Below are 22,509 nucleotides of genomic sequence, written 5' to 3'. Positions count from 1 at the left end.
TTTTAGAGCGCTAGCTAGCGTGTCAATTTTGTGTGTCTAAACAGAAAGCAACCACAAATGACACACAGACGATGGAAAGTTATGGTATAACTGGGATTCAGAGATATAATTAACTTGAGCATTTGTAAAATAAACTCCGTCTGAGGGTTTCTTCTACATTAACAAAACTGCACACTGTAACACTATTGCTATCCCTGAAACTAGTGCACCCGACAACGAAAACACCTCCCACTTTATTCAATTCAAAGGGAAACCGAAAAACGAACATAACAAATAGGAAGGAGGGATACGGGGAGGTACGTCAGACATTGCTTCCTTTTATGCTCTACCGTTCTCAAAGTTCATATCGCGGCCGCCATAACATCCAACTAGTTGCCTCAATGTATCTGTTCTCCTTGTACAGCTGGTTCAGGAAAAGAACAATTTGAGACCACAACCGGACGAGCAACTTCATTGAATTTTTGAAGAATATAACTATGCTTCGGGAGCTTTGTCAAACTGTGTAAACTAAATATGAAAGTTAAAGACGGGATGCAATTACCTATTTAGAGCTCATCTTTTCCGGATTCTTGCTTCTCCGACTCTGCTTGTTTCTCAATTTTGTCCCGGTTCTTTTCAATGAAAGCAATGATGGCTTCCTTAGTTCTATCTTCCTCGTCATACGACAAGACCTTTCCACTCGCCGTCTTGAAGTACAGAGTTGGGTAGTATTTGACATCAAAGTCGCTAGGCACATCATTTGCAGTGGCATCCTGAAAAACGAAAGCAAGAAATGAATAACAATTAAGAAAAAACTCTTCACAAACTAGAAATATCAGCATTTGTAATAAAGGCTGATAAAGCCACAAGCAAGGGTAATAAATCTTACAAATTTTGCAATAACGACATCGGAATCCTTTTCATACGAGGCAGCAACTTCATCCAAAATAGGAGCAAGCTTCTTGCAGTGTCCGCACCAAGGAGCATAAAACTCAAGCAACACTGGATAGTAAACAAAATCATGTTATACGAATTTCTAGCCATACCCCTGAGAGAAACCATGTGAAGACAACAGCCGAAAACATTAAAATATACAGTGAGCAGCTATGTGAATTAAATATGCACCAAGTTTCACGGTGTTGCCCAAACAACCGTCTGCCTTATTCAAATTTATAGTATAGAAAAAAACCTAGATGATCCCCGCATAACACTCAATATATTAAGCAATTTTTATAAGTTTTTCCTGTACATCAAATAGTTTTCCCTTGGTCATAGAATACGGTAAGGTATTTGCACAAAGTGTTTGTTCTGCTTAAGGTAATCGTCACTCAAAACGTGTTAACAAGGTTGACCAATAAAAAGGTGTTAACAAGTAACCAAAGAAGATCAAGTAATCAAAAGATATGCAGAAAAATACTAACAAGAAGAATGACTGAGGAGAAAATGACACTTGACAATATAATGCAACAGTGTCTGTTTACGCACCATTTTTCTCAGACTTGATGTAGTCCTGGATGCTGTCAGCAACGACTACCTTGACAGGCTCATTGTTTTGCTCAGGAATAGGCTCAGACTTCTTGAATGGTGATACTTTCCCATCCTGCAGTTATGTAATTTAGTCAATAAGCATCAACATATATAGCTTTAATCAAACTTCAATGCAATCAGCATATAAAAACAATAATGATGATCATCCCTTGTGGGACAACTGCATCACAAGAAGGCGGCAGAAGCCTTACCTTGTACTCCTTAACCCATGATGTTATGTGATCTGGCTGCAAATTTGGTTTCAAAAACTTTTGGCCACCGGGAGTCTGGATGATGATGAGAGGCACCTGGTCTTCTTTGAGTCCAAAATACTGTTCACAAAAACCAATAGAACATTAACATGGGAAGAAATATACATCATAAAACGAATCTGGGAAGACAAAGACAATTGCAAAGGGTAGTCCAAATGAGAACATTCTGACCTGGAAGGCGCCCTGACTAGCCTCAAGATCTCCAATGAGAAAGCTTATGCCTTCTTTCTTATATTTCTCAGCAACTTCACGATACGTTGATTTAAAAGCATCAGAAGACTCGTCACTGAAGTTCAGAAACAACATAGCCTACCAAGTCCAAAACTCGTGTTAGAAGACTGCATCACATATTTTGGGAAGAAAAAAAAGATTGAGATAAGAGCATTAGGCTACAACAGAACTATGATTAAACACATTGCTCAATAGGACATACCAAAAGAACCATGTGGATAGAACTTGAGTGACCTTCAATGAAATATCTTGATAATGCAAAGTAAAACATATTTTCCCAACACGCATCAATTTAATAATAAATAAATCCAAATCATGTCCGTAGCATATTATATATACCTTCTCATTTGGACTGTTGAAGAATTTGATAACAAAAGGGTGATTGGTTTGGTCATTGTTGAATTCTGTTACAAGTGGCACACTAGCATCTTCAACAAACTTCTCTAGAGCATCCACATGAAAATCCTGCAAGCATGATCACCTCGGAATTAAATATACTGTCCCTAATACGTCAAAAACCAGCATGACAAACTGGATCCAAACAAAACAAATCTAAGCCAAGAAAAATGTCAATACTACCTCAATATCAACAAAAGGTTCATCAAATGGCTTGAACAATCTAACTACGGGTCCAGACACTGATGAATCACCACGAGGAAGGAGCTTGGCATCCAGGGTGTGACCAAATTCATAATCAGAACGCAATTTCTCAGCCAGAGCCGAGAAGTTATTATATGCCTCTCCGGAGAACTCCTTGAACACACCAACCTGCAAACATATTATGCATGAGTAGTTATGCCATTTGATACTCCTCAAAAGATTACATCAAGCTAGGAAACATAAACAGACATAGAACACTTACAACAACAATCTTCTTGTCGCCAACAAGAGTAGTTGCATCGTCAGTAGTCTTGATTTCGACAGAAGGAGGACCGCTTTGTTTCTTCAAATATTCAACAATACCCTCGGCTTCTCGAGGACCCTTGTATTCTTGGATGGTCTTCCCACCATTTCTTAGAATCTTAATTGTGGGGAATCCCTTCACCTCATAATCAGAAGCAAGTCCTTTGTTTGCCTCTTCGTTGGCATCAACCTTTGCTAGAATGACTGGTGGGTCATTTTTACTCAAAATCGACGCAGCTTTTTCATACTATCCAAAATTAAACAAATTAATAATGTCAAAAGAATCAGAAAATACAGGGTTTCTCAATTAAAATGCAAAACTGGTGAGAAATTAACATTCAACAGCTTAATTTCGTACCTCAGGAGCGAGCTTCTTGCAGTGGCCACACCTATAAGAAACATAGACAGCAAAATTAAGACAACAATCTATCAGAAAAGTACCAATTACCCAAAAAAACCAAATCAAAAACCCAAAAGCACATCGGTATCTCATTTCTTCAGCACAGATACGCATTTTCCAAATACATGCTTCTCCGGTATAACTTTCGCAATTATATTCCGAAAATTAAATAATAAAACGCTAAATCGACCATTAAACCACTGCATGCTGATGCAGTAAGCTCTAAATTCACAAGCTTGAACAAGAATTCACACATATAGCATCAATTTTTCAACCGTGATTCCGTGAAATCAAATCCAGAATAATTCCTCACGAATCGCTTAATTAAATATGTTGAAAACATTAATTCAGAAAAATTTCAGATCCAAACACAAATCAAACGAAAAAAGAGCAACGAACATCGATCAGATCATCAAAGGAAACAGAATCAACGGTTAAAAAAAAAAAAAAATGAGCGAGATGCTAATTGCATACCACGGCGCGTAGAACTCGACGACGATGAAGTCGTGCTTGCCTACAGTGTCAGCGAAGTTGGAGCTGTCGAGAGGGAGGACGTACTCCTTCGATTCCGCCTCCTCGGCGCGGATCGCTGTGGAGAACACGGCGAGGAGGAAGAAGAAGCATAGCGAAACCCTAGACGACGACGCCATTTCCGTTTAGCCGTTTTGGTCTATGGAGGTCTCTGAGAGTCGCTCTCTGGCTGGAGACAGAGGGGGATTATATGGGGCGTGGAGAGAGAGAGAGATAACGAGACAAACATGGTAGTCACAGACTCACACGTGACAGTCTCTTGGATATCTTCCTTTTTTACACTCGCGCGGGTGGGATTGTGGTGGGTACTCGCTCTACATGTCGTCGACATTACACGTGGAGGATTATGATTGGTGATTCATTGTCACAGGAATGCTAATTTGGAATTTGTCACGCAAAGATGGCAAGTGAATCGGATTTGGTACGGAAATAAATGGTAAGTTGCAGCCAGGTGTAGTGTAGTGACGATGTTCAACCAATAAATCTCTGCCACGTCAGAGGAAATTTTCCTATGTTTTGGTTTTAATTTATTACCTTTTTATTTTATAACAAACGGTTTGCAGCTACATTATTTTTTAAGAAAATTAATGAAAAGAGCTTCAAAATTTTGAGTTCTAACGATAAAGACAAAATAAAGGGTAAAGTGAATACTAGGATTGACTTTTTAGTGTAAAAATGTGGTTTTTCATTAAAATGAACAGTACTGAGAGTTTTTCGTTAAAATTTCCTTATTTTTTCTTTCAAGACCCCACACAAAACGGCTTCGACTTTGTATTTTTGTATTTAAAAAAGTAAAAAACGGCTTTCTTCATTTGGCAATAAAAGAAAATAGTAATTTGAAACACTTTCCAAAAAAAATCTTAAGAGGGTATATTCAATTGAGATTTTGAAGGATTTTAATTTTTTTAATGAAGCTAAGGTATTCAATCAGGATTAAAGTGATTATCTGAAATTCAATGTGTATTCAATTAGGATTTTAAGATAGTTTATTAAAATTCTTATAAATTCGGGTGGATTCAATTAGAAGTTTAAAAAAGTTTATAACATTCAAAGTGTATTTAGTTAGAAATTGATTTTGAAGAATTTGAAAAAGTTGAGGAATTAAAGAGAATTGGAGTGATTTCGTAGTTATTTTAAGCCTCCATAATTGACACACCCCGACCCAGAAAGTCCACTTGGACCCTGAATCGAGCTGTGCTGGTCGACACTTGGAAGGTGACGAAGCCATAAAATGTGATAATGTATAAAAAGTGAATGAATTTGAATCTAAAAGTGTCTAAATACCAGAGTGTGCTACGAGTGGGAGCGAACCCATTTCACACGCGATGTCAGAGCATAAGTAAGGTACAGTAGTGTGGGTAAGAATCATACCCTAAAAAATATCCATCAATACTAAGATTCGCCACAGATTCTTGTCGATACAAACTCAGCAGCTAAAACCTGGAGGGCACCAAACAGAAGGTGTGAGTAAGCAATAAAACCAAGCTTCCCAAAGTTATTATCTCTCTAAAAGTAATGCCCCTAAATGTAAAACCCGTATCGTTTTCCATAAGACAGTACAACATATATACATATATCCAAACCATACTCAGAAATGACCAAAACCACGATTTGCCGTCAAATCCACCATACATTAATAAGTAGGCCAAATGAACTAAATCAATACAAAGTGATATATCAGTCAGAGTCATCTAAAATGACATGTACAACTTATCCGTATCTCATCAATCATGGCTAGCATATAAGTCGAAGTCACCTATAGTGACCTGTACGACTTATCCATATCTCATCAATCCTGGCTAGCATATAAGTCAGAGTCACCTATAGTGACCTGTACGACTTATCCATATCTCATCAATCCTGGCTAGCCAATAGCTCAATAAGTATACCTGCACACGAGTCGGAACCACCTAAAGTGGTCTGTACGACAGGACTGGGTGTAAATAAATACGCTCAAGTGCTACGATCACGTGAAGACTGGGCGAATAATCGCGGGTCACCTACGAGTCGAAACCACCTAAAGTGGTCTGTACGACAAGACTGTGCACCTACCTTGGATCCAAGGTGAGCGTAAGGTGCGGGAGGTGAACATCATGTGAAGGATTGTGCCCTGGCCACGGGCGGGAGCACTAACACTGGGGTGCAGGTTTATGAGCTCTCAATGCATCTCAATATAACATGTGCAACTCATGGCAACCAGTACGATCGTATCGAAGTTGCCTAACTCATAACTGTAGTCATGCTATAACGCAATCGATTCAACTAGTACCATAAACTCACCTGAACTTACCTGGGTGTCCTGAGTTCACCTTTGCACTTGAAAGCATTCCCAATAATTATATGCAAGTAATATACATATGGATATATCATGATGCAATCTACTACTCAGCCATGTCGTAGCATTTTCAATTATAAACAATATAGTGTGAAGTGTACAATCAATAACGCCCTACTCCCAAGCTACTTATTTTCAGGGATAATTATCCATGACAACCCAATTAACTCTAATTTAACTAACTAATTCACAAAACTAAAACTTGTCTTTACCAATTTCCTTCTCATTACTCAATTTCCCAAGCAAGGCTTTTGTCTCAAATATTTTATGGCTGCATCTAACGTCTCGTTAGACTGCCTACGTACCCTAAACAGGGATCAAGCCATTCGTAGTTCATATAGGTACTTCAAGCATTCACAATAATTATATGAAGGTAATATACCTAATCAATTTAAAAGTGTCGATAGAACTCTCAATAATATGCACAATAAAAAGGAAAAGATCCACTCACCTGGAGTCCACGCTATACTTCTCTAGCGCACGCATCGAGGCGTCCTGAATGATCGGTCCCTGTGGCCAATTATCAAATCACATCTCAGAACTCTTATCCGTAGAATACGTAATTCACATAAAACACAACCTTAACGACATTCAAAAATAGTTTGATACCCATTGACCACAAGTCAACCGTCGATCAAAGATCGACGGTAGGGTTTACAACCCTGTATAACTTGACCCGGAAGATCCGCATATCAGATTTCCAATCTGCAACTCTCAACGATCCACAATATGTTTCTAGAATAACATATTAAAATTTCATTACGATCCAACGGTCAGATTTCCGCCAATTGCCTAAAACAAGTGGCCGTGAACATTTATTTTACTAACTTACAAATCCAATTCAGGAAGATCTGTAAGTCGGATTCCCGATCTGTAAATTCCTATGATCTTTAAATATTATGTATTATAATGTATCCAATTTTGGTGACGATCCAACGGTCGGATCATCGATTCACATTTTTATCAAGTAACGTATCGTAACGAATTTAGGTTCCAACGATCAACCTACGTCATTCAAATGACAAAACTGAATTCAAAACATTCGCCGCCGCACGCGCCGCCGCGGGTGGCGGTCGGCCGCCCCTACTCGCCGGAAAATCCAACTATTTCCAAAAATTTTCAAACTTCACAGAAATGAAGATCTCAGTGAGTGGAGCAACTTTCATACCTACCATGAAGTCCAAAAGTGGACGGAAGATAGTCAATTTTGCCCACGAAGCTGGCGGGTGCCTAAAACTTCCCGACGTCGATTCGTCGTCTACGGTGGTTCAACGGGGTCAAGGTTGGTTGGGTTTTGCTCCTGGGATGATGGGCTACAAAGCCCAAGTGGTGGCATCAGCCATTGCTTTGCCGATTTGCCAGAAAATCGAGAAGGGTGGCCGGAGCACCATTGATTTTCGTCAACTTTCGTGGCCTCAAACCTCCACATCCCATGGTTAATCAAGGTGGTTCTTGGGTGGGTTTTGTAGAGGGGAATGAGAGCTTCAAGATGGTGGTGGTGGCATCGAAAAACTCCATCGGAGTTGGCCGGAATCGGCCTTGGAAAATGGGAACCCGCGGTGGGTGCGGGTGGACGAGAACCCACTCCCCTTTTTTTTTCTTTTCTTTCTTCCATTTCTGATTGGGCTTTTTCCCCACAAGGTGGGGATTTAATTTAAATAAACACTAAACCTTGAATAACCAATTCCGAACGTCCGTAACTATACCATTATAATCCGGACTTGCAAACGGCTTTCGCCTATACGTTCGTACCAATAAGTACTACGAGGATATGCTAAAAGAATAAGTCCCACATCTCACGAGTCGATGGTCAACGGAAGTCAAAGTCCTTGCCTCTAGGGCAATTTTGTAAATTCACGCTTTTAAAATAAAATAAAAACGTAAAATTTGGAACGGGTTGTCACAATAATTCTCGCCTCTCCACATGAAATTTCGAGACAATTGAATCAAAATTTTATACGGAATCTCTACAAATCAATTAAGGGTAATACTAGAGAGACTAAATTTGTACAGTAAATTTTGGAAACTAAAGGACATGGAAGTTGATGATTGGTTTATTACTTGAGCATTAATAAACGTGCTCAATTCTATTCGTGACACATCATTTAGTTTGCAAGTTTAGTCTCCCTAGCATTACTCATCCATTAAATTCCATAAAAATCCATGGATTATAAATCCATTAAAGTCTCTCAAATTCCCAATTGAATACACCCTCTTAATTTATTGAAAATCTATAAAGAAAAGGTCATTACTATGAAAATTTTCAAAATAATCTCTGTTATGAAACATAAAGAGTTGTTGTACTTATTCAACGTATGGTAGTAAACCATCATAAATAATCATACTAATGTAGATAGCCTTGTGGGTTATTATGGAGAACCTTTTGGGTTCCCACACCCCACTTATGTTTTTTTTTTTTTTGAACAAACGATGGTATCAATACTAAAAGGATGGGAGAGTTGAACCTAAAATCTCTCACTTACAACCTAAGACCACTCATGTATTTGATGGCCTATATAAAGATGAAATAATGCTAATGGAAGATGCTTGAGATCTTCTCTTTTCTTTTTCTTTTTTGTTATCTCACTTTATTCTGTATTCTATTTCTAACATGTTATAACACAAAAATGCTCTTTAGTTTTTGCTTCCAAAGAACTGAGATAAGAGAATGGCGCAGAAAACCAAATATGCTTTGAAGAATTATGCTCTCTATGTTTCTTGTTAAGAGGACATAATAGGGATTTATCCAATATTTCTAGATATTTCTTATACCATTTTCCTTTGTTGTAGATTTACTACTGAAGGAAAAGCCAATGCAATTTTTTGTGAGGCTTCGATCATGAATCATTGGTGGTTTGGTATCATGTTCAATTTGATTGCTAATCCAATAATTTCTCGATGTTTTCTTGCCATAAAGCCTTAATAATGGCCTTATTAATACTTGCATAAAGTAATCTACTTCCTAATCAATTCAATGTTTATTATTCAATTTACTTTCACATTTATGGTGTATTTACGCCTATATTAAGTAATTTAATACCGATATATATGTAATCTATTTTTTTCGTGATAGGATTGCAGTAATTTTTTTTTATTTTTTAACAAACGATATTGTCAACACTAAAGGGGAAAGAGTGTGCTTAGCCTCACAATGGGCTAGCAATAATTTGGTTCAAATTTGCCTCTGACGAGAATCGAACCTAAGATCTCTCACTTACAATTAAAGATGAATATTATTAGACTCTAGTACTATGTTGCAAGATTGCAGTTTAAAACTACGCGAATTATGAGATGATGAGTTTTTTTTTTTTTTTTAATAACAAACAATATTATTTATACTAAGGAAGATGGGGTAGACTTAGCCTTACAATGGGCTAGCAATGAGGAATGATGAGTTTCATTATAAGAGATTAGAAGCTTCAGTCCCTCTAACTCTCATCCTATAACAAGAATCAAACTTGAATCCGTTGATCTTCGATTCTTATCCAACAATGCCTAGAAGGTCTACATCCTCGTATAATATGAATTTAAAAGTTCATATTCATGCAATTGGAACCTAAAGCTCGTTGCACCTATAACCAAATGGGTATATGAATGTGTCAGACTAAGTGGACACACCAAACAATGAGGATTTTTATTACCGACATTCATGATAAATTATTGTCCCTTTTCTAGGAATGAAATTGTACATCATAGATGACAAATTATTTGAATGAACCTGAACAACGTTCATCCGTTCTAAATAATTGAGGGCTTAAAGTTCCTCAAGTTTTCATTGCATAAGCAAACCATACGAATTTTTTTTGTGGATGTACTTGTGCTATTACAATTATGCATCGACCACAACTCTATTGCAAACCCAAACATTGGGGTAGTTTTACCAAGTTTTGATTACAAACAAATGCAAATGGTTAAGATAGATAGACAATTCTCTCTCATGATTTGAATTTGGTGGATACCACCCACTTTGAGATTTCAGAGTTATTATCTAAGACATATGGAAAACCATTTTATTTCATTCTTAGTGGTTGAGTTTTGTCTCCCACCTTGAGCTTAGCAAGCACTTCAAGGTTGAGTTATCTCCCGATGGGTTGGCTCTTTATTTAATTTTATTTGTTTTTCAGCACTTGTATTGTGTTGATTTTAATTTTTTTATTTCATTTATTTTGTTAGTTGAATTTCTTATTATACCAAGTTGTATTTGAGTCTCGTGGGATTCATTTTTCCACAGATGCTCATATTTTCTCTTATGAGTTATATCACATAATCATGAACTAGAAGTTCATTGACCAAATAATAGTATGATTATCAGCATTCTCTATCACAATGAGGTGTATGATTATTTTTTTATATATTTCGAGGCATCAACATAGTGCATTGTGCACCTCCTTACAAGGATTGCTCATACGAAAAATTTGTACTTAGACCATCCAAGTCAAAATTGACCTTGAATCTCCATTTTCTTCTTGAGAATTTAACAATGTATTTGTGAGCTTTATCAACATCTAATTATGGACCATTTAACTTAAATATATCTATAAGATGGTCATAATATTATTTTCTTATTATTACAACCGCAATTTTCCAAATTTTGTTGGCTATTTCATGCCACATGGGATTAATTTTGACACATAACTTCTCATGGCTTACCACAACCTTTAAGCATTTTATAAATTGCTGATTTTTGCTTGGGAGATGCATCTTGATCACATGGTTCACCATGATTAATTCGGTTGATGTTTAGATTTTCCAATCAACAAGTAATTGTGTACACAAGATGGATCATCCATCAATACTGTAGTTATTTTTATTCTTCATGGTTGTGATCATATTTATTGCATTTTTGCGAATTTTCACCTCTTTCGTGAATCAATGTTGATACATTCGCTCTTGTCTCATAAGTGATGTACATTAATCTGTTGCATGTCTGAGGCATGACAGATTTATAGGTTCCAAACTTTGAAATCCCTAGATGTGGAGATTAAAGATTAAAAGTCAAATTTAAATGATGATCCAATTATATAAGTAATTTATCTTCAATTGTTTGTCATGACAATGGAAGCTCCGAAAATGCACTTAAACCCAAGCATTGGCAATACTTAAAGCATGCAAATGAAAATGAGAATTGTTGGATCACAATAGATAATTTTGTGTGGTCGTCTTGCCAAGTCACCTCATGTTGTTGGAGTTTTGTGGAAACTACCTTCTCTACTGTTGGTGAAGGTGAATACCGATAGTGTAGCTTGTGGATCATCAAGATTGGCTAGTTCTGGCGATATCTTTCATGATCTTTTTTATTCATGTCTAGGGTCTTTTGCTACTTCTTTAGGGGTGGCTACCTCTTTAGAAGATGAATTGCATGTTGTAATTCATGCAGTAAACTTAGCTTAGGAGAAGGATTGGTGTTGGATTAAGTATGACTTATCCTTGGTTCTTTTCATTTTTTATTCTAATAATCATATTCCCTAGCGTTTGAGGGTTCATCGGTTGAATTGTCGAGTGTTGCTCTCTTCTATGTGCATAAAAGTTACACATATTTCTCAAAGCGAACCATGTGGCTGATTATTTGGTAGATTTTGAAGTGGATCATCCTAGGGTTTGGTGGGACTCTTGTCCTCTTTGTGCTATTGCCGCATGTCATTATAATCTTTCTCTTTGGCCAATTTTTTATTTTGTTAAGATGGGTTTTACTTTATATATATACATATATATATATATATATATATATATAATTGGGTTTTCTTGTTTCTAATAGTTTTCCACTTCTATTAGGGTTTGGTTTCATGTCTCCTCTAACTTATGGTATCTTTATTTTTCTTCTTCTTTAATATATTCACAATAATGTCTTTTTCCATGATAGCAATGCTTAAGTGGAAGTGACGTTGTTTAAATTAAAAATAAATAAATAAAATATCATCAAGGGCTATTCAATCACGTTTTACGATTAATGTCGACAAAGTCAAGGGTTGGCCAAATTGGAAAGAGGCAATTCTATTTTTAAAGTCATTGAAAAATGTGGAATAAAGGAACCTATAATATAAATCCCAAAAGTTTTATATCTCTCTCGAGGCGATTTCATAAAGAATAGAGAATCTTATGAAGTTCTTTATTCAAAGATTTCAATTTAAGAGTATAAAGCTCAAAATATGTACTCAATACCTATTCTAGATAAATTTGGTTTAAATTGCCACAATGCGATTTTTAAGTTTTTATCTCTCTCAAAACAATTCCATAAAGAGTAGTGAATGTCATGAAGTTCTTATTCGAAGATTTCAATTTAAGAGTATAAAACTCAAAATATGTACTCAATACCTATCTTATGTAAATTTGGTTTAGAGAGTTGGAGTAAATTGTTTGTGTTCATCTGAGCTTTGATTTCTGGTTGTTGGTTTTGATGCGGTTTTTATTTAGTTCAAAAGATAATGTCAAACATAGTGAAAGTTGGATATCCATGACAAGCTCCATGTATCAACACAATATATTTATTCCCAGTTGAAATTTGGGATTTGTTATGAAAGCTAGGTTAGGGTTAGGATGAGGATGAGATACTATGCTTTGCTAAGCAACTAAATAAAAGCATTGAAGTAGCTTTAGATGAACATAATCGAACTTTCATTTATTGAATGCAGAAAAAGGTAGTAAACTCACATTGTACTTATGTTCTAACATGTTTGTTTATGAACTCAAACTAATTATGCAAACATCTACAGGTTAAGAATGAACTCAATGTCCCTAATAATCACATATGAGAAACCTTGAGCTGGATAGCACATGGTGTTTGAGCTGAAGTAACAAAATATTCTGAATATTCCGTTAATGGTTGTAATTTTCACACAATTCTCGTGATGATTCACAAGTCACTGAAAACAGTGGAGTAAGCTTAGTGGCTAATATAATGCAAATTTTAAGTGTTAAGGATAAGAATCATGTTATTACGGATATGACTTTTTATGGCGTGATTCAAGAGATATGGGAACTTAATTATAAAATATTCACGCATGTGGTCTTTAAGTGTGATTGGGTTGAAAATAAAGGCATCATCAGATTAGAAGAGTTTGAAATCAAATTAATTAACCTCAACAAAATTGAACATAAGTCAGATAGTTTTGTTTTTGCTAGTCAAGTGAAGTAGATGTTTTGCATTGAAGATCCATATGATTCAAGGTGGTTGGTTATATTGCCAAGGCTTCAGTATGATTGGCTACATGATGATGAGCTAGGAGATACTATAATTGAACGTGAATGTCTTACTACTAAATTACCACTTGTTGAGTTATTTGATGTAATAACTGAGAACTCTGATAATATCTACATACATAATAACTATGAAGGCATTTGGGTTGAAAATACATAGTCATATCATTCATAAGAATATCTATTGTATTTCATATGTTATTGAACTCTACGTTGAATGCATATTTTTAAATTACATTAGGACTTTATATTTTGTCCAACTTTTTATGCAGTTGCAATTTCCTATTTTTCTTATAGCATTTCGTTAACATTTTTCTTCTTTTAATGTCATATTTTGAAATCAAAGTTCAAATAAAAGATGGTGTAGTAGTGTATGACTGTAGTGGCATAACATTTTGAAATTGTCTTTCCGCCAAATTACTTCGACCAATTTTGTATCATTGTACTCATACCATACATATCGTTATTAATTATTTAAACTTCTAATTTAATCATTCTTTCAACGGAAAGCATGACATTTATGTTGTGTTGTCTTTTGCCATCAATACTTAATGTTTTCGTTTGCCCTTTTTTTTTCTTCTGATGTATATACTATTATTCGCACTTTAGATAGGAACTTGCATCCAAAATGCAATATTAGTTGACAATTGCATGAATAACAAAGGTTTTATCTATTGTTACTAATTAACACTTCTAATTTGATCATTATCTTCATTCAATATAAATCTTGCAAAATATCTTGGTGAAATGACAGGTTCAGAAGAGGATGACCAAGAATTTGTAACAAGGAAACCAAGAGGTGCAACTCAATTACAAGACTTAGTGCAAGGTAGAAGTGATGGGATCGGTTGGAGGTTGGATATAATAGTAAGGGACAACTGTGTGGATTTGCAAGAGCAAAACTAGCTAGTTTTATTGGTGTTATGGCACGTACCACTGTACCAATTACAATTACAATTCCAACTTGAATAGAAGTAGAGTCATGATGTTAAAACAAAAAACAAAAAAAAAAAAAAAAAAAAAGATTTGGGACATGGTTCAAGTTTGTCTAAAAAACAAAAAAAAAAAAAAAAAAAAAAAAAAGCTTTTACATCTATATGACTTTGTGAAAGTAATGACCAATTTTTACTATGCATTTGTAGAAAGCCTTTATAGTACATTCAAATAGCATAGCAGATATTTTGAAGAGTGCTGCAAAGACATGGCTGACGTTCAAGAGTAGTCTAACATGTGAGTGCACATTAAGGTTTAAAGGTCAACATGAAGTATTAAAGAAACCACCAAAAATCTATGATTTTATTCGTCAGCCAGTATGAGATGAATTTCTGAGATCCAGATTAACTAAGAACCATATGGTACATATATATAATTTCAAGATTAACTAAGAAGCATCTAGTATATATTCTGTTTTGTTATTATTAAAAACTAATTAGTGGATTGCATTTGATAGAAAATCTATCAATAACAGTTGATGAGGCGAGTTAAGTATAAGTACCTCATCGACTTTCTAAAAAAGGCCATCTAAGATTGGAAGAACGAACAGTGTTGTCTTACTATAACAACTCATCCCTAATTTCACGATTTTATTATTTTAAATTAGGGAATTCACAAAAATGCCCTAGTGGTAAAGATTTTGACTTTTATTGACCATCGTTTAGAGGGACATATGACTCATTCTTTTAGCGTAATCGTGTAATACACAACGACACGAATGCATAGGCACATGCGAAATCAAATTTGGAGTTACGATGGAGATTTTACGGATTTGCAAACGTGAAGCGCGATTTGGTAATTTCATGTTTAGAGATATTTTGTGGCTTGTTTTGTGAGCCACATGGGGCCCATACCTCATTTCTGCCCTATCTTGTGTCCTTTCTCTGCAAAAATCTCGGTCCCATTTTCAAACTCTCCCATTTCTTTTAAACCCTTGGACCACACTCTTGTTGACACCTTACTAAGTTTATTATTTTAAAACTCCCTCTCTCCTCCTCGTTTTCTTTTTCTTCTCTGAAAACAGAGAGGCCACAAGGCTAGAAACCAACCACACCACCATCATACTGATACCACTCTGGCGAGATGGCCACTGTCATAGCCATGCTCGAAGACACTCTTACATCCTTTCTATCTTCTCTGTTTCCTCCTTTATCTCTCCAAAACCGTCTCACACTCTCTCTACACTTTCCGTGCATAGTACCATTGAACCACCATCATTTGACCACTTCAACAAGTTAGACTATCGAACCACCATCACGTCCTGCCTTCCCTATCTTTGTTAAGTTCAAACCGTGAGCATCAAACCCAAACGTGGAGCTTCCACTGCACAGTGGCCATTTGTCACACCCTGATCTCGACATACATTCAGGATCCACACGTGATGTCACCGAATACTTGTATCTCTAACATACCCAGTCGCTGACATATGGCAAAACACCACTCGAGATCCAACTGCATAATAATTTTTCGTATACTTTATGGTTACATCTAACCTTCTCATTAGACTGCCTACCTCAATAGGGATCAAGCCATTCGTAGTTCACCATTCGTCAAACTCTAATCTTTTCATAAAATACTTCTAGCAGAAATGATAGAATACTACACTACACTTCAACCTTACACCAAACAACATTTATCACCTTATCATGCACACATGTATGCTAATCCCACGCATATGCTTTCCAATTCATCCATCATGTCAATCACTATGTTTCACATAATACCACAATTCATAGTATGCAACATCTCAAAGAACAGTCAACGATGCACAATGTTATTCTCTAGCCACATTGGTCAACGAGTCTATCATAATAATAACAATCATATTGAACATCATTCCACAATCACTTTAAGTAACCAATTCCGTAAATCAAGGAAGCATAATATTAACATTTAGTTACGTCAATCAGTTGACAAGATCACATATCAATGCATGACATTTAATAAAGGAATTCTACATAATTCCCTGCCTGGATTCCAAGTAACAACATAACAATTCTAATTTATATCCACAAGGTCTATTATGGGTAATTCTCATTCATTCGAATCCAGGGTTCTAGTCTAACTTATGAAAATGAACAAGAGTAGGGATTCTGAACCACTCAACAGAATCCAACCAAAATATAATCACCTATCAAAATGTTGAAGGAAAATTTGTGAAAAACATGTTCATTTAAGCAACATCAATAGCATGCAATTAACAATTAAAGGCGGAATCATGCTTGTATGCACTTAAAACAAAACATTTACCCATGAAATTCAAAGCCTAGTAGATAGGTGAACCAAGACTCAACTCAAAACAAAGTGAGTTGAGAAATCAATACCTTTGTAGATTCCTCTTTGCATAAGCAAAGGCTAATCACCCAAAGAGAGGGCCTTCATTCCTTGCATCTTGGATCCATGGATTTGGATGGATGAAAAGGTTTCTCCAAGTTCCCAAAATTGAGAACCTCTAAGTCTCCACACCAAGGTATATTGAAGAAGAAATGAGTGACCTAGAGGAAGTAAGATTGCTAGATTTTCCCCTCTAGATTGGCCAAAATTTTAGAGAGAAAGGAGAGCTTGTGTTCTCATCCTTTCCCCCAAAAATAACCCTTAGTAAATTTTAGGCTATAAAGTCCTTTATATAGTCCCTTCAAATAAGTGACCTAATGGACCAAAAGCCCTATTCTTTTACACATGGCTAGCCTATAGGTTTATTGGGCTTTCAAGCCCTTTGTTTTATTCAAGTTGTCATACAACTTGAGTTAATGGGCTTGACATTCAAATCCCATTGGGCCTTGCGGCCCAAAACTAACCCGAGGTCTTTAACGAACTTATTCGTTTGATTAATTAACATATTAATTAATCCTAGCCTTAGATAAATAATTAAACCATTTAATTATTCTTACTCATCTCCGTTGAATCTTCAAACTCTACCTTACACGGTGTACGATCCATTAGGTTCCTTTTAGCGAGGCAGTGGGCGATTCAAACTCTTTCAAATCGATTGTGAATTGAAACTTACTTTCAATTCTCCCGTTAGTGATAATACACTTTTAGGGCTTCCACAAACCATGAGTGACACCTAGCAGCATATCATGGTTACCCAAGCTAATCAGAAGAGGTGGAGAACCTATTCAGTTTAGGATTACAAATGCAATACGGTCTTTCTCTAATACAATACTCTTGACCACATTGTTTGGTTTGATAGTTTATTCATGTCTACTATCCAATGTGAATCTTGTGCTTATATGATTACCTTGAATGTGATCTGGAACGCATTCCAACATTTCATTCATACTCTGGCCAGAGATTCCAAATCATATCATAGAGTATTCTCCCTCAAACAGTTTGAAGGTTAGAGATCCCTTGTTGCGCATTCACTTGCCTCCATGGCTAAGTGGCTTAACCCCAACGATGCCGTGGACACCCTGATAGAGTGACGTTGACATAATCAAAGATTAAGGACCTAACCACAAGACAACTGTGATGCCTCAGGTCAAAAGACTAATTTGCATTATCCCAACCATGAGTTCTCATGTGACATGAATATGAGAACTCTTCGTTGATCGTGTTCAGTGAACTCATTCTCTATTGAGCACCTACGTACTTGTCTTGATGTCACACACACCAATGACTCGAGACTAGTCACTCTCCCTGAGAGAAGACATAGCACGTACTGATCTTAACGGACTGTCAATGCCCAATTGACAATCCTATGATCAGGAACGTTTAGGATGTGTCAACGAAAGAATGGTCTCATGAATCTAACTTTTTTAGATCGCATTCTTCCAATCACATATTCCTTGGACTTATCGTTTAAGCATATAACATTTATATGAGACGGCTCAAACAATAATGTTTGCCCTTTAAACTACATTAGTTTGAAATGTCCATAAGTATCATCATATGATTGGTTTTAGGGCACATTTCCAACAATCTCCCACTTGCACTAGAGCCAATCAGCTTAGTCATCATATGATTGTACCTCTTCTGTAATTCATTTCATAAATGGCTGAGTAGTAGGCCTAAACAATGGATATCTATATGTTATCCATAGAAGCAACCTTGAAAATAACGACGTCACCATTATACATGATTCTCAATCATGTGGTTCAGTCTCTCATTTGAGTTCGGACCTTGATGAGACCTTGATTCCCTGGCTTGAGCTATCGCCCCATTAGTGTCATACACTTTCTGGTTGGAACCGAATGGAGAGTTCATAAATGAACTTTCCCATCCAAACAACAATGTTGTAAGCTTCTATATGGCAATATATTTTGCATACATGATGGAACACATTAAAGTCATTTACTTTTAACGTTTCCACCCAAATATCTCTTTAGTCATAATAAAGAGATATCTCTTTATCACTTCATTCATAATGAAGAGATATTCTATGATGGATTAGATTCATAATCTAATACATTTACGCTTCCATTACGTTACTCTAATTCTTCCTCATTCTTGAGGAATCCATCCTTAGTATTTCTTAAATACCTAAGGATTCACTTGACAGTTGCCATGGTTCTGATCCTGGGCTTGCATTGATATCATCTTGTACCGTTCTAGGTACGACTTATATCAATGTTTTCATACAATATGAAATACATAAATCACCTTTCTGCGTATGCATAAAGGATTCTATTTACGCATTATTTCTTTGGGAGTCAAAGGGTACATTCCCTTTGAGAAGAACAACTTCCTAGTCTCACTAGAATTGTCATTCTAATTGAAGTTTATCATCATATGAGAAACTTCCTAGCATCTCTTGTCTATTTTAGGGATTGATATAATCCAATTATATCTTGAAATCTATCATTATAGATTTCCATCCCATGTATATAGACTATGTCTCCCATATACATTCTATCATTATAGAATGTTTAAAGTCATAACTTTAACGATGAAGAATTCCTTTCATTTTCAAAATTAATATATATCATGTATATATATATATATATTCAAATTTAGGAATATGATCAACTCCCACTAATCTTTTGTAAACCTAGTAAACAAAAGATTCATTTACATCTTTATGAGAAATCAAACAATTGATCTTTTCTCATAAGATGCTTATAGCTCCCACTAGCTTGCTAAGATCCATGATGGATGGATCTTCTTACAACTAACATGTCTTAGAAGTATATATCATATATATATGGGTAATTGATAATGTCCAACGAACTAAATCTTATTCATGTTCATTCTTCTCCTAATGGAGAAATTCATTATCTTACGATGCTACTTTCCTTGATATTTTTCAAGGAAATTAATCTAAAGTGTTACTTTTTCCTTGGATCAAATCTAAGGAGGTAAATACTTTAGACGTCTTACTCATCTACTTACATTTCTTGAATTCTTTGAAACCTTTTGCAAAGTATTCGGACTTGTGTTTATTCAAAATAAACTATAGTCCAACCGAGAGTGATCTTCGGTGAATGTCATACAACATGAGTAGTATTATGTTGTGGACAAGTGCCACTAACATCTAAGTGAATTAACCTCAACAACTTTGTGATTCTTTCTTCTTTCCAAAAGAATAAAGATTCGAACATTTCGCCTCTATACAATTTTAACAAGAAGGTATTGGATCCGGATCTAACGATCCAAAGCATCCATCTATGACCAACTCATAACTTATGTTTTAGAGGTATCACAACTCAGTTGGGATTAGTCACTACCTTGCAACCTTTTGGGTTTTAAGCATCATCGTATTCTAAACAGTTAAACTACCACATCATCTCTACTATAGAGACAACCAATTAAATTACAATAATCTAATTTATTGATTAATAAAGAACAATGTTTTTGTCAAACAAAACATTTATCCATCTCTACTATAGTGACGGATTTAAGTTCCTTAAAATTGGAATGTAAAGACAATCTTTAGTATTTTCCAATTTCTTTGGTAGTTCATATGAGGAAGTAAGTACAATCCGCTTTCGCAGAGATCTATGTTCGATTCACGTTTGGAATGTGAAATACTTTCTCTTCTCTCATAAATCTTCTACTTCTTATTAGCACACTTTTACAACAATTGTAAAACATAGTTACTAATACAGAATCATGCATTCAAGTAGAAGAACCAACTGTTATGAACTTTTCAAGAACGTTTTACAACACCTTCAAAATGTGTGTTCTTGACACTTGCAAGACATTTCTTGCAAATACCCCTTCCAATGTCCATCCTTTCATAAAGAAAGTTTGTTCCCTTGGAGTTATTTTGCCTTCTTCATTTGACTTCCCTTTTGATTACAATAGTCATGGTCCCTAAACTCCCACTATCTCTCTTGAAACTTATTTCAAATGTGTTATACACATCAAACGATTTGGAGAGCGTGCGGTTATTGTTCACTATATAGTTTACAATAAACTTAGTGAACCATTAGGATAGGGACACAAAGGTGAAGTCCTTGCCTAGTTTCCGTCTCGTTAAGTGGTTTAACACTTCAACACTCAATGATTCAAAATCATCATAAGTCCATATAAATGGACTATTTTTGTCAACCAACCATTATGTTCTAAACATAATAACAAACTTTCAAGAGTTGTTCAAGGCAACTCTCATTTCTTCATACAACAATTTGTAAGTGAAGAATCATGGCACATAAAGTGTCCATGCCCTTGTGCTTACTTCTCAAGTTCCTTGTTCGTGTAACAAAGAGACAAGCACTAAAGTTTGTGTTGATTAAGGGTTGTTCAAAGCAACTCTTATTTCTTCATACAACAATTTGTATTTGAAGAATTATGACATTAAAAGTGTTGTCCTTCTCATGTTAGACTTATCTAACATATTCTTCCAATGATACATTATCAATAGGAAGATTGTGAGGATGAGACTACTTAGTTACATCTACAAGCCATTAAAGACAATCTATGGGATTGTAGAACTAACAATCTATGGGATTGTAGAACTAAGTCCGGAAATTAAAGCGTTTGGTTTTTCTTTGTCAAGTTTTGGATAGCGTTTGCAAATATATTGGTAAACAAATACATAACGAATATAAATTGATTGATTTTAAGCCATTTGATTTGGGTCTTTAAATCAAATAGCACCACCCACTATTTTTGGCAAATTCCATATCCCTCATCGGAATTCGAGAGTTTTGGAGGAAACTCTTAGTAGGGTATGGGAGGCTCACCATTACCAAGCCCACCTCACGATTATACGATGTTGGTTAGCAAAAATAATGATGAGAGAATAACGCTTTACTCATTTACAACGTTTGTAATTACCCATCTAGTTTGGCCTCTAGAGAATGAATGCCTCAGAATTATATCATGTTGGCACCATTGCACTTAGTTAAGTTATTCCCACCATGCTTAGTTTATGTAGAGGTTCAAGCACAACCTCAGAATTATATCATGTTGGCCATACTCGTTGTCTACACTCACCTCATCATATGCGTATAGACTCCTCCTGAATGTAAGCATGCACTTTGTACTCCCCCATTATAGGGTGAAGCCGGTGTACAAGTCACAAACGATTGGAGCCTACCACGGTGGAAGGCCACGAAGAGATATTCAAAGCATCTCTCGCTTATCAACTTAATATTGATTTGGTTGAGGGTTTTTAGGTCTCATCACATATAAACATACATTTTAATCCAATTAAAATATTTTGGTCCTATTACAACTATCGGTCCATTTGATTGATTTAGTTGTATATAATACTCCCACTAAGCTTTTAAAACGGTTTTTAAAGCAAGAGTATATGATACTACTAACATAAGGTTTGCATTCATTGATGGACTATATAGTTGCCTTAGGGCCTTAGGATGACTATGAACCTTTGATTCGATTCAAACACGAGCCTAGTGTTGAATCTCGGTCTAGGGATGGAGATTGATTTTAGTTACGCGTTTAATCACATTTAGGCGTGTTGTCTTATTGGGCGTTGGACCCAACTACTCCAATTTCATGCATATCGAATAAAACAAGAAAGGAGTACTTCAAAGTAAATAAGAGCTTATGCTCTTTTACAACAATTGATCAAATCAAATTACTTTAAAGTAAAGAAGAGCTTATGCTCTTTTACAACAATTGATCATATCAAATTACAACCAAAATTTAATCTACACATTCCCATGGTTCAAACAAATTTGAAACGGCCTTTCACATAGCTCAATTATCGTAGGCTAAGGTTCATAATCACCCTT

The 22,509-nt window shown here is 35.7% G+C and overlaps 1 protein-coding gene across 1 annotated transcript; it reads right to left on the bottom strand.

Moving 5' to 3' along the window:
* Positions 1-79: 79 nt before the first annotated feature.
* Positions 80-4,039, bottom strand: LOC103942621 (protein disulfide-isomerase). The gene is made up of 11 exons (XM_009352803.3): positions 3,787-4,039; positions 3,271-3,301; positions 2,872-3,159; positions 2,589-2,777; positions 2,349-2,474; positions 1,950-2,087; positions 1,719-1,838; positions 1,465-1,579; positions 869-981; positions 542-752; positions 80-403 (listed from the first exon to the last, which is right to left on the bottom strand). The coding sequence occupies exons 1-10, from the start codon at positions 3,960-3,962 to the stop codon at positions 546-548; spliced, it is 1,503 nt and encodes a 500-aa protein (XP_009351078.2). The 5' UTR covers positions 3,963-4,039; the 3' UTR covers positions 80-403; positions 542-545.
* Positions 4,040-22,509: the final 18,470 nt, after the last annotated feature.

This window comes from the organism of the source record quoted next, unplaced genomic scaffold, assembly GCF_019419815.1.
Source record: "Pyrus x bretschneideri cultivar Hongxiangsu unplaced genomic scaffold, Pyrus_bretschneideri_v1 Contig100, whole genome shotgun sequence".
Classification (NCBI taxonomy): Eukaryota; Viridiplantae; Streptophyta; class Magnoliopsida; order Rosales; family Rosaceae; genus Pyrus; species Pyrus x bretschneideri.
The sequence above is the reverse complement of the archived record's forward strand: the minus strand, read 5'-3'. Positions and strand labels throughout refer to the sequence as shown.